General features: G+C 40.3%; 1 protein-coding gene across 2 annotated transcripts in view; it reads right to left on the minus strand.

Moving 5' to 3' along the window:
• Nucleotides 1-12,305, minus strand: part of pomt1 (protein-O-mannosyltransferase 1) — a 38,834-nt gene that overhangs the window by 25,403 nt on the left and 1,126 nt on the right. The window contains exons 1-5 of one of the 2 annotated variants that reach the window (XM_079450679.1): nucleotides 8,935-9,278; nucleotides 1,630-1,755; nucleotides 1,426-1,532; nucleotides 1,278-1,328; nucleotides 939-1,085 (exon numbers count right to left, since the gene is read on the minus strand). In XM_079450679.1, the coding sequence (XP_079306805.1) occupies nucleotides 939-1,085; nucleotides 1,278-1,328; nucleotides 1,426-1,532; nucleotides 1,630-1,748 (424 nt within the window). In that variant the 5' untranslated portion in view covers nucleotides 1,749-1,755; nucleotides 8,935-9,278. Of the gene's footprint in view, nucleotides 1-938; nucleotides 1,086-1,277; nucleotides 1,329-1,425; nucleotides 1,533-1,629; nucleotides 1,756-8,934; nucleotides 9,279-12,305 lie in introns of those variants that run through there. The other variant, XM_079450678.1, reaches the window with a different exon arrangement.

Below are 12,305 nucleotides of genomic sequence, written 5' to 3' on the forward strand. Positions count from 1 at the left end.
TATAAATCCATGAATGTGTTTAAGTTGAAAGCAAAATAATACAATATCCGAGAACTTGTTGACTGTTTTCATATTCTTCATAACAAAGTCTTGTTGACATTTTGTTTTGTAAATCAGTTTTGCTTGTCAAAGACTTTATTTCTTGTTTTGTTTCGAGAAAAAAATATACAGCATGTGACAAAAATGTTTTGCATTATGAAGTTCTGAAGTATCTTGAAAAAATTTAATTAAAACTTTGTTATTTTAATTAATAGGAGGTTTCGTACAGTTACTAGTACACTACATTAATTCATTAAACAAAAGAACACTTTAAAAATGCATGTCTGGCCCCTGAATTTATCACTAACCCCTCAGCATGGCCCTTAATAAATTTGAATTTGACACCCCTGCATTAGAGACAGGCTGTATGCAGTCATGATTATATGTTAACTTGCAACTTCGAGTGTACTGATAGCTGTGTCGTTATTGCCTGTTCCGTTGGCAACAAAAGGATCGGTTTGGAATTGGCTAGATGTAAGACTGACCGGCCAATCATGCAGATTATCAGACGATTCCGGTACCTGGTCGGTGCATCTACATCATCAGTAAAATTAGCTTCTTGACGAGGTTATTAAAGAGGTTTTAGGCTCATTAATGTATTTAAATATATGTAATGCAAATGTTTATTGTTTTATGTGGCAGGCAGAGTGATGGACATTGCAAATGCAGGAATGTGAACGTTATTAAGTTCAATTTATGTTTTTGATCTAATATTCTTTAGCATTGCTGGTGCCATGCCACAAACCCTGATCCCACATCAAACCAGACCGAACTGTGGCTTAAAAAGCGTGAACCAAACCAAAATGTGGAATTGGTGTATCGTTACACCCCTAACGCTATGTATAACAAATACAGAAAATGTCTTCAGAGAATGAATCTGACATGTAAGGTGTGATTACCCATAAGGAAGAGCATTGATGCCCCTAATGCTGTCAAATGGGAATATCCAAGCTCTACCACCAGTAGATAACTTAGTGGCAAACACAATGATCCTGCGATGGCAGGTATGACCCGCAGGCTCCAAACAGGAACATTACTGGTGTATTCTACAATGGACATAAATTCAAAATTAGTAAAATAACATAAGTAAATATAAATACAAACACTAAAGGCTGTGTTGACTAAAGCAACAAAAACAGTCAGCAATTTGTTGAATTATAATGTAGACATTAAATAACATCTGAAATTACTGAAAAAATTAAGATGTCAAATCATTACTATTTAATAAAGTTGATCACCTGCTCCAATTCTATTCCAAACAAAGTTGCCATCAAATCCTCCTAAATATGCTACCCAGAAAAAATAAAAACACATTAATGTACTTTAAGAGGCATGGTGGGTAAACATGTTCTTTCATTGATCAAAGTATAATTTAAAGTTTCTCACCTCCTAAAGCTAATATCATGTGGCCAAAGGGTGGACCACTCTCATCAAAAAAAAATCCTTGTTTCATGTATAGGGACATAAACTGCCCATAATAGACTTCATCAAATCTTTAATATGAAACACATTGAAACATTTGTAGATTAATTAAAATAAACAGTTAATGTTAAACAATTAAAATGTTTAATAATAAGTTCATAGACTTACACTACAGCTTTAGGGAACTGAATACCATACAGTCTAGTCAACAGTGAAAGGGCAGTTACTGCTACCAGCAGCAGATTGATCTCAACGTTCACAGTGATGGGCAGTTTGACACACTGCATTCTGCGCCTGGTAATATACGTCAAAACATTTTGTTAGCCCATAGTAATAAATACAGCTGCTGCGATATGTCAACGGTGCTGCATTTACAGTACTGGCAAAAACATATACATACTTTTCAGCATTAAAGAAGTGGTCACACAGGATTTCACTTTTTCAACCTGAGTTGTGTGTAATGTAAATGTAAAGTCTAAGTACAGTGGGTACGGAAAGTATTCAGACCCCCTTAAATGTTTCACTCTTTGTTATATTGCAGCCATTTGCTAAAATCATTTAAGTTCTTTTTTCTTCTTATTAATGTACACACAGCACCCCATATTGACAGAAAAACACAGTATTGTTAAAATTTTTGCAGATTTATTAAAAAAGAAAAACTGAAATATCACATGGTCCTAAGCATTCAGACCCTTTGCTGTAACACTCATATATTTAACTCAGGTGCTGTCCATTTCTTCTGATCATCCTTAAGATGGTTCTAGTTTTTTTACAGTGACATTACTGCAGAGCAATCAGGGGTAAGGTGCCTTGCTCAAGGGCACTTCAGTTATGACCTGCTGGCCCTGAGTCAAATATGATAGCCCATCTACGGGAGCACCACCCATCACTCTTCGCTAAATTCAAGGCAATGCTGTCTTTAAATAAACATTTGCAACAATCTAAGAGAGTTTGCATGTTTAGCACTGTTAAAATAAATACTATTCTGCTTTCTACCCCAAGCAAATGTAACGGAGGACAGCTAGTGAAGAGCTGTGCAGTGTGTAAAACCTCACTCCCCGACCAACAGAGATGCGACTGCGGTCTTTAGCCTCCTCGCTAGAGCGCCCGTCTCCCATTCGGCATTGTAATGCCGTCATAGAAGCCCGCGCGAGTGGGACCGGTTAAACACATGACATGGCTAATCAACTAGCCGAACATGAACTAGTTTCCTCCCTCACGTTACTTCACAGAGCGCGGACGAGTCTAATAAATCAATTTAGCTGATATCCCGTCCACGTTTATACTTTTAAGGCTCCCGTAATTTGTGTAACTTTACATCTGTTAACAATATCCAAATTTAAAAACGCAAACTGCTGGTAATGTACAGAAAGAGCCCGTTTGAGTGTATGCAACACACTAGCAATCTCGCACTCTTTCTCTCCTACTGTCTGTTTAGAGCTATATGTGTGTGTGCGCATCAACACTGAAATAACAATAATGGATTTCAGAGCATTATTGTGATGACAAATTTCATTTAGAAGAACTCACATATTCATTTAAATTATTTAACCTGACATGTTTACTGTTCCAAAATGTTGTATAGGTTTCTTCAAAATAAAATGTATTATTTTCAGTGGAAAAGTTGTAATGCCGGTAATACCGTGAAAGCATGAAAGGTTTGTGCAAGGTTATCATACCGTCAAAATCTCATACCGGCCCATCCCTACTGATTGGACTTGATTAGGAAAGCCACACACCTGTCTATATAAGACCTTACAGCTCACAGTGCATGTCAGAGCAAATGAGAATCATGAGGTCAAATGAACTGGCCGAAGAGCTCAGAGACAGAATTGTGGCAAGGCACAGATCTGGCCAAGGTTACAAAAACATTTCTGCAGCACTTAAGGTTCCTAAGAGCACAGTGGCCTCCATAATCCTTAAATGGAAAACGTTCGGGGCGACCAGAACCCTTCCTAGAGCTGGCTGTCCGGCCAAACTGAGCAATCGAGGGAGAAGAGCCTTGGTGAGAGAGGTAAAGAAGAACCCAAAGATCACTGTGGCTGAGCTCCAGAGATGCAGTCAGGATATGGGAGAAAGTTGTAGAAAGTCAACCATCACTGCAGCCCTCCACCAGTTGGGTGTTTTTCAGCTGCAGGGACAACTGGTTGCAATCGAGGGAAAGATAAATGCGGCCAAGTTCAGGGACCAATATCCTGGACGAAAACCTTCTCCAGAGAGCTAAAGACCTGGGCCGAAGGTTCACCTTCCAACAAGACAATGACCCCTAAGCACACCGCTAAAATAACGAAGGAGTGGCTTCACAACAACTCTGTGACTGTTCTTGAATGGCCCAGCCAGAGCCCTGACTTAAACCCAATTGAGCATCTCTGCAGAGACCTGAAGATGGCTGTCCACCAACGTTTACCATCCAACCTGAGAGAACTGGAGAGGATCTGCAAGGAGGAATGACAGAGGATCCCCAAATCCAGGTGTGAAAAACTTGTTGCATCTTTCCCAAAAAGACTCATGGCTGTATTAGATCAAAAGGGTGCTTCTACTAAATACTGAGCAAAGGGTCTGAATACTTAGGAGCATGTTATATTTAAGTTTTTCTTTTTAATAAATCTGCAAAAATGTCAACAATTCTGTGTTTTTCTGTCAATATAGGGTGCTGTGTCTATTAATGAGAAAAAAAGAACTTAAATTATTTTATCAAATGGCTGCAATATAACAAAGAGTGAAAAATTTAAGGGGGTCTGAATACTTTCCGTACCCACTGTATGTGAATCATCACTGGTCTCACCATTCGATAATCACAATGTATCACAATGCTTTTCATTATTTCTTTCTTTATTTAACTGCACAAATAAGCCTGTCACCCTCACACCTTGAGATCCTGTTTACACCGCACACGAGCGTTGCAAAGCGACGTGCCAAAAGACAATATACACTTTTCTGCTTAAATTGGTCATGAACTGTGATCTCATCTTCACCAAACTCACAAAACTGAAAAAACACAAACAATCATGATATTTCATGTCTTAACTGAGCACACCCATTAAACATACAAAGTGAGGGTGGAAAAAGTAATTGAAACAGTAGGCTTCTGGTGCCACTAAATGTCAGTTGGACTCCGCTGTTAGCTAAATAAAGGTGTGGTTTAGAGCTAAATTAACATATTCCAGGGCGTGTCCAGACATGTTCACGTGGGAATTGGATGTTAACGCATTCCCTCTATTAACACTAGAGGTCTTCTCGGGTCCAAAGATCTTTACCCGACCTGAAATGACCCGAATCCCTTTTTACCCAAACCCGACATGCCAATTTATAAAAAAAATGTAAAGCCCCAACCCGAGACAGACCCGATAACGTTAGACCCAAGTCCGACTCGACCCATCGTATATTTTTTTCAAACCCGACTAGACCTGAATGTAAACCGAAAAATGAAAATGAAATTGATATGGCAATGAAAACGTTAATCCTCTTGTTTTGCTCTGACAAATTGCGCAAACTCAGGCTAAATAGCCTACGCAAAACAGTCACAGACACAGCTTAATCCAGTTTCCCGATTAATCCCACAGCTATTAAACCCGATAAATATGATTTAAATCTAAATAAGGTATCACAGTCTACGCATTTAGCTGCACCAATCTTTTTTCCCTCCTTGTCAACAATTACAACAAATGTTCTCCATACCGATGATGACCCTGGATGTTTTACTTCTGTATATTCGTCATCTTTCAGCTTTTTAGCGATGTCTGATATTGCCTCCATGTCATGCTAATCTGACGACACAATTAGGACCAAGGTTATCGCGACAGTGTACATTAAAAATTGATTGACAGATCAGGCTCAATGTTAATTAGCCTACCATCCAACCACAAGATGTCGCTAGAGGAGAGTTGGTAACTACACGCACACACGAGCGACGCGCTGTTATTGTACAGGAGAGTTCGGGTCTTCCTCGGGTCAATTCAGCAAAAACATTTTTACTTTATATTACCCGAGACCCGAAGACACTAAAAATATACCCGACCCATGTCCGAAGCTCCCGTGAATCTTTTAGACCTGAACCCGCTCGGGTCTCGGGCCGGACCGAGGGTTTTTGGATCTAAGTGGACCCGTGAAGACCTCTAATTAACACCCAATAGTGTCTGTGTGCGGAGTAATTTCAAAGACTTCAGATATTTATCAGTCCACGGTTAGACGAACTAGGGGTGATATGGCACTGTGGCTACTCTTCGTAGAAGTAGGCGCCCAGCCAAGATGACTCGAGAGGCACAACGCAGAATGCTCAATGAGGTAAAAAAAGAATTCTAGAAGGACAGCTTAAGATTTATAGGATTCATCAATGCTGGTTAACATCTCCGTTCATTAGTCAACCATATGTAAAACCATATGCATGGTATTCATGGAAGGGCACCATAAAGGAAGTCATTGCTCTCCAAACAAAACATTGCAGCATGCCTAAAGTTTGCCAAAGTCCACCTTGACACTTGACAGCACTTAGGGCTGTGCAATTAATCGAAAATGAATGGTAATCGTCAATTTCAATTGTATAAATCCACAGTGCACCCTTTTCTGTACAGTGATTCAGCAGTGCTATTTCTTTACATTTATTTGTCAGTTTAATAAAAAAAAAATCTATGTTGTTTTAAAGGTTAATGAGTAATCGTGTTAAATAATTGTGATCTTAATATTGGCCAAAATAATCGCGATGAGGATTTTTGTCATAATGGAGCAGCCCTAACAGCACTACTGGGAAAATTTCTTGCGGACAGATTAAACAAAATTAGAATACTGAAACTACAGTCTGAAAAATATATTTAAGTTAAATGTGCCTATTAAATTTACCGTAATCTACATTAAGACATTTTTAGTGCACAATTTATTGATTTCAGTAGAATAAGTTAGGGAACCTAAATGCGTCTTACATCATTGCGTCACTATATCATTGATATTGCGAGATTTGTGATATGACACTTTTTATTTATCTTATAAAAATGTATACTGGTGTTATCGTGGACGGTATGATATGGCACAACCCTATGCTCTACTCTTATAAAATGGAAATGAAAACAGCAACACAACGGATTAAAACAAAAGCCGCATTTGGAGCAAGAGAGAGGTCTAGTTAAATATGACATGTTACTTGTATGAATCAACTTGGAAGGTCACTTGGAAAAGTCATTCAAGATAAAGAGATATTGTTTTTCATTGCTCATTTGGGCAAGTGTATTTTAAACGGCCTCTCCAACGTTCACGTATCAAGGGCTCTGCTAACACACTAAACTCCATCATAACCAGAGGTTGATTGATTGATTGGCTGGCCAATACATTTTGGGCATTTTTGAAATAATCGGTATCGGCCGATTGTGCTGCAAATTAGGCCGATTAACAGGCAGGTGCATCTGTGAGCAGCCAAGCGTTGTTGTGCAACATGTGCCTCTTGCAGCATAACACTGTGATGTCCTCCTCTGCCTGCTTACTTTTGAACTACCTGATAACTTCACAAGAAAATGGTAAAACTTGAATTATATTTATCCTTCGTTCTTAATCTAACCTTGTATATATCATTGATTAATATGATGCTAGTTGAGAATGCAAGAAACTTTTTGAAACTCTATTGAGAGTCTCACATCCTTTATTTAACTGAGGAAAGTAAGGAGTGTACGGACCATAGAAAACAGTGTTAGTGCGCACAGCACGGTTCCGGTTGAAGATCCCCCGCAGCTGGGAAACTTTGTGACTGTGACTGCGCCATAGTCGCAGGTCAAAACATCACCCAACTGTTCAGATTAAAGCAGGGGTTAGAGCAAAAACAATTCCTGAGCCTGAACATTTTTTTGCTGGGTTGCGAAAGTAGACACATACGCAAGGTTATTTGTCAAACAAAAAAAGAACATTACTTTCCTTGAAACTAACTAGTAACATGCTGTTTTTGAGCTTCTCAGACAGACGTTTCTTAAACTTTTATGCTATGCCATCTGTGTATGGATCAGAGAATGACTCGAAAGAAGTGGGGGCATAAGTATAACTCACAAAACCAGTTTTATAACCAGTTCTCCTGGGCTATTGATGGATGTTCCATAAAACCCTCATCTTTAGCTAAGAATCTTGGCCTTATATTCGATAGTACTCTGTCATTTGAGAACCAGGTCGCCAACACCTGTAAAATTGCGTTTTTCCATCTTAAAAATATATCTAAACTACGTCATATGCTGTCACCATCAGATGCAGAGAAGCTAATACATGCCTTTATGACATCAAGACTAGATTACTGTAATGCACTATTAGATGGTTGCCCTGCAGGCCTATTACAAAAACTCCAACTGGTCCAAAAGGCGGCAGCTCAAGTTCTTACGCGTACAAAAAAGTATGAGCATATTAGCCCGGTTCTGTCAACCTTGCACTGGTTACCTGTAAAGCATCGCATAAACTTTAAAATCTTGCTTATTACCTATAAAGCCTTGCATGGTTTAGCTCCTCACTACTTGAGAGAACTTCTAACGTATTATAGTCCATCACGTGCACTACGCTCTCAGGTGTCAGGTCAGTTGGTAATACCTAGAATTTCAAAATCAAGTGCAGGCGGCAGATCCTTTTCCTATCTAGCGCCTAAACTTTGGAACAGTCTTCCCTGCACTGTCCGGGAGGCAGACACACTGTCAGTTTAAATCTAGACTAAAGACGCATCTTTTTAATCTTGCATACACTACACTATCATAATATATATATTTCAAAGATCTAGGCTGCACTAGTTAGATCAACCGGAACCAGGGACACTTCCAATAACAACTGATGCATTTGTTGCATCAAAGAGTGCAGAACAGTACTCTACTCTCAGCCAGTCTTGTCTAATTGTTCCAAGGTTCCAAGAGCGGGCAGGACGCAGTCCAAGGTTACCGGAACAGGCAAGGGCGCAATCCATTCCCAGACCTGACAAATGCTGGACGAAGGACGTGGCGACTCCACAAAACTTCAGTCGCTATTAGATTATTAATGATAATTTTAAATCTAACTTTGCAGAAGCTCGACAGTGCTTGCACAACAAGGCAAAATAAAAAACAGAGGCAGCAGTTTTTGCCAGAGGGGAACTGGAATCCCCTGGTGAGGCCTGGTCTCCCTCTGAGGTTTTTTTTCTCCTCCAATGGAGTTTTGGGTTCCTCGCCACCGTTTGCATACTGTTTTGCACTGTTTGCCTGGCCGGGGGGGCTGCTAGAATTTGATAGTCTTATTTAATTAACTCTGCATATAGGAATTTATTGTGTGTCTGATATTTGACCTGTGTTTTGACTTCCATAACCTTTTATGTTTTACTTATAGTCAATGTTTTCTTGTACAGCTGCTTTGTAACAATGAAAATTGTAAAAAGCGCTATATAAATAAAGCTGACTTGACCAAAATGAGAAAGGGGAGAGAGGAAAAGAAAATCCTAGTTCGGTTCTCCAACATGCTTCCACTTGGTCCTCAACCAGCCAGGGTACTCACCTTTGCGGCCCCGGGTGGCCTGCGGTGGCTCCTCTAGTAGGGAGACAGTAGCGGCCCCCCAACCCCCCTTGGCCAGACGGACCCAGGCTCCGGCCTCTGGCAGGCAGTGGCTCCTCCCGGCTCTTCCGCCCCCTGCTCCTCCCCCTCGGGCGGACAGACTCAGGCCTCGGACCCCGCTCCCTCTGGGGAGACAGCCATCCCACCGCGCCCCAGGTGCTCGGTGGTAAGGCTCCAGAACCACCGCTTCAGGCAGCCGATGGCGGACGCCTCTCGTCTGCGCTGCCCAAACTTTCCGGCACCGTGAGGCCACTCGGCAGCGAGGACTCCCCGACAGCATGTCTCTCCTTCCTCCCAGGTTTCGGCACCAATGTAACAAGTTCAATAAAAGGGAAGGAGGCGGGAACCCGCGAACATTTAACGTACTTTAATTAAATCAAATAACCAATAATACAGAAGTAAAAGACTTATGTGTTTGCCATAAAACAAACACAAACTTAACATATGTCCGGGCCCGGTAGTCCCTCCCTGACGGTCCGGTCGCTCGTCCTCTTATGCTCCCAATCTCCTGCGTGATACGAGACCAGCCTCGAATCCCTGCTCTCATCCCACCTACCTCACTACAAGTACTCTAGTTTTGATGTCATAAAGGCAATAATAAGCTTCTCTGCATCTGATGGTGACAGCATATGACGTAGTTTAGATATACATTTTATGATGGAAAAACTAAATTTTTCAGGTGTTGGCGACCTGGTTCTCAAATGACAGAGTACTATCGAATAAAACTTTTACATCGCCTAGCAGAAATTTTGTGTCAGATCGGTATCGGTGACAAATTTATGAATTGTATTCAGTATCGACGCCGATACCCGATACAAATATCGGATCGGAGCATCCTTAGTTTTGTCCGAAATGTCTTCACTCTGCTGAAGGATTTTTACGTTGTCCACATTTATACCGTAAAACAGTATTAAATCTAAGGTATGATTACGAAGGTGAGTGGTTCCTGACATATGTTGTCTAACGCCATGGAGTTAAGAGGGTCTATAAAAGCCATTCCTAAAGCATCTGTATCATTATCTACATGGATGTTAAAGTCAACAACAACAAGGACTCTGTCTGCAGCCAGTATTTCTTAAATAATATGAAGTTGCTCATTGTTGGCGCTAATAAATAAAAGCTTTGTGCATTTCTTCATGCACGAGAGCTTGCAATGCACGCAGTTTAGGCGTTTCCTCACGGCAGAGAAAGTTTACAATGTACGGGCTTTGAGTTTTCCGGGCATGAGATAGCTTGTAATGCAAGGAGCTCAGGCTTTTCCTCGGGCCAAAGAGAGTTTATAATGTGCAAAACAACTTCAAATGTCTGTGCTCCTAAATTTTTGACTGAGAGAGATTTTTCTCTCCCAGAGATTTTCCCTACTAAATCTTTCAATGTTGGAGGTGCACTTCAACAATCAGTTTACCGTAGAGCCCTGTAACTGCTCTCTGATGTGACATATGCCACTGGGAAGTTGGGAAATCATTTTGATACCCGAGATCCCCAGATGGGCGGGCGTAATACAATCAACATGCCGGTTGGGAGAAGGATTTCTGCTGTGACAGATAGAGCTATGATTTATTAGTTTTACCCCAACAGCTTCATTGCCTTGTCTTTGCATTAAATGGTACATAACCATTTGAAGCATTCTGTATGTTTTATACACTGCAAAAATAGCATGTATTTCCCCAATATTGCAGAATAGTCAGCAAGCTGACTAGTAAAACTATTCAAACAGTTGAAAATTAATACCATATAACATTTTCCCAAGACACATGCAAGCATGAACCTGGCATCCTCAATTCTTTCCGGCAACAAAGCACCTGAACACAACCAGCTCGGAATTGTGACATCAGTAGTAGGAATTACCAAATTTGAGTATTTGAGCACTTGAGCAGCATTAGCCACAATTTGGAGAGCTAAGTTGCATCCCGTGGTTGCCAATGTTTGCTCTTATCAGTGTGTAATCATTATTTAGTCTACGCCTGTAAGTAATGATCACAGTTATTTTATTTAGGTTATTTAGGGTTTATTACGCTAAACCTGTAACTGTAATAAAATATGTTATTAAAAGTACCCAAACCCTTACCCTTGATCTAATAAAATATGTTGTTAAAAATACATTAAATAACATTTATCTTCAGCAAGTTTGTTTTTCTGTCAAAAAAGATAAACTTTAGTTACAACTCAATGCAGAAGTGGTACAGCAATAATACGAGTATGACAAAAAACTGCTACACAAATCTGTGGACCGATCAACACGTAGCGGAAAGGAGACTGGATCGTAGGCCTGTAGCGATGCGTCGATGTCAAATTTTAGCATCGACGCTTCGCCACACACACGTGGGAGACCAAAACATTGAAGACACGGAACAGCAACCTCCTCACATAATATCGAACAAAGTCCCAATGAAAGAAAAAAAGTCTAAAAAACAGCTTGCCCTAAATCTTAGAAGGTATGGGAATACTTTAAATTTAGTCTTAAACATAAAGGTGTCGTTATTTGGGCTCTTTGCCAAACGGAGTTTGCATACCACAACAGCACAACGGCAACATTGGAGCATCTGAAACGGAGGCACCCCATTGTCACTCGCGAAGGAGACAATAACAAGAAATTAATTTAGCCAACGTTATTACTAACATGTTTGTGTAGTCTGTTGAGTAGCTTGAGCTCTGCGCACTTCGGTGGTGCTAGCTAACTATCTTAGCTCTCCGTGCTTTGTTATCATGCTAGGTAGCTACTGGCGCCTAGACAGCGGTGTTTAGCTAACGTTAGTTATCATCTAATGTCGGCTTGAATGTGAGCTAGCTTACAGCTGCATCTATAGTAGCTGACGTTAGCTACTAGCCTAGCACGAAAAAACTGCACAAAGAACTAAAATGCGTTGGTGGTTACTTGGTTAGCCTAGCACCACCAAAGTGCACAGCTGCTAAACAGGCTGGCCTTTAATTTTGTATAACAGTTAAATTATTGTATTTATTTTATTTTGTGTAAAGCAGAATATTTAAACTGTTTAATAAAGTATATTTTTGTATTTATTTGAGATACATTAAGGTTTTTATTAATCGAGCAGTAGAAAATAATCGATAGATGAATCAACAAATTTGTCGCTAGACTGGTCGATCAATCGTTAAAATAATCGCCCGATTAATCGGTTAATAAATAATCGTTTGCCCCAGCCCTACTGGATCGAGTATCGACCAATCACAATCCAATAGGAGGAGAATGGATCTGGATCCAACATTTTCCCCTGGATCTTGCGTTCTGAGGAGCTACTGAAAACACCAAAGATACGATTCTGCACTGTGCTCGCTCACTTTCGTTGAAATATAAG

Source organism: Barbatula barbatula, assembly GCF_947034865.1.
Source record: "Barbatula barbatula genome assembly, chromosome: 2".
Classification (NCBI taxonomy): Eukaryota; Metazoa; Chordata; class Actinopteri; order Cypriniformes; family Nemacheilidae; genus Barbatula; species Barbatula barbatula.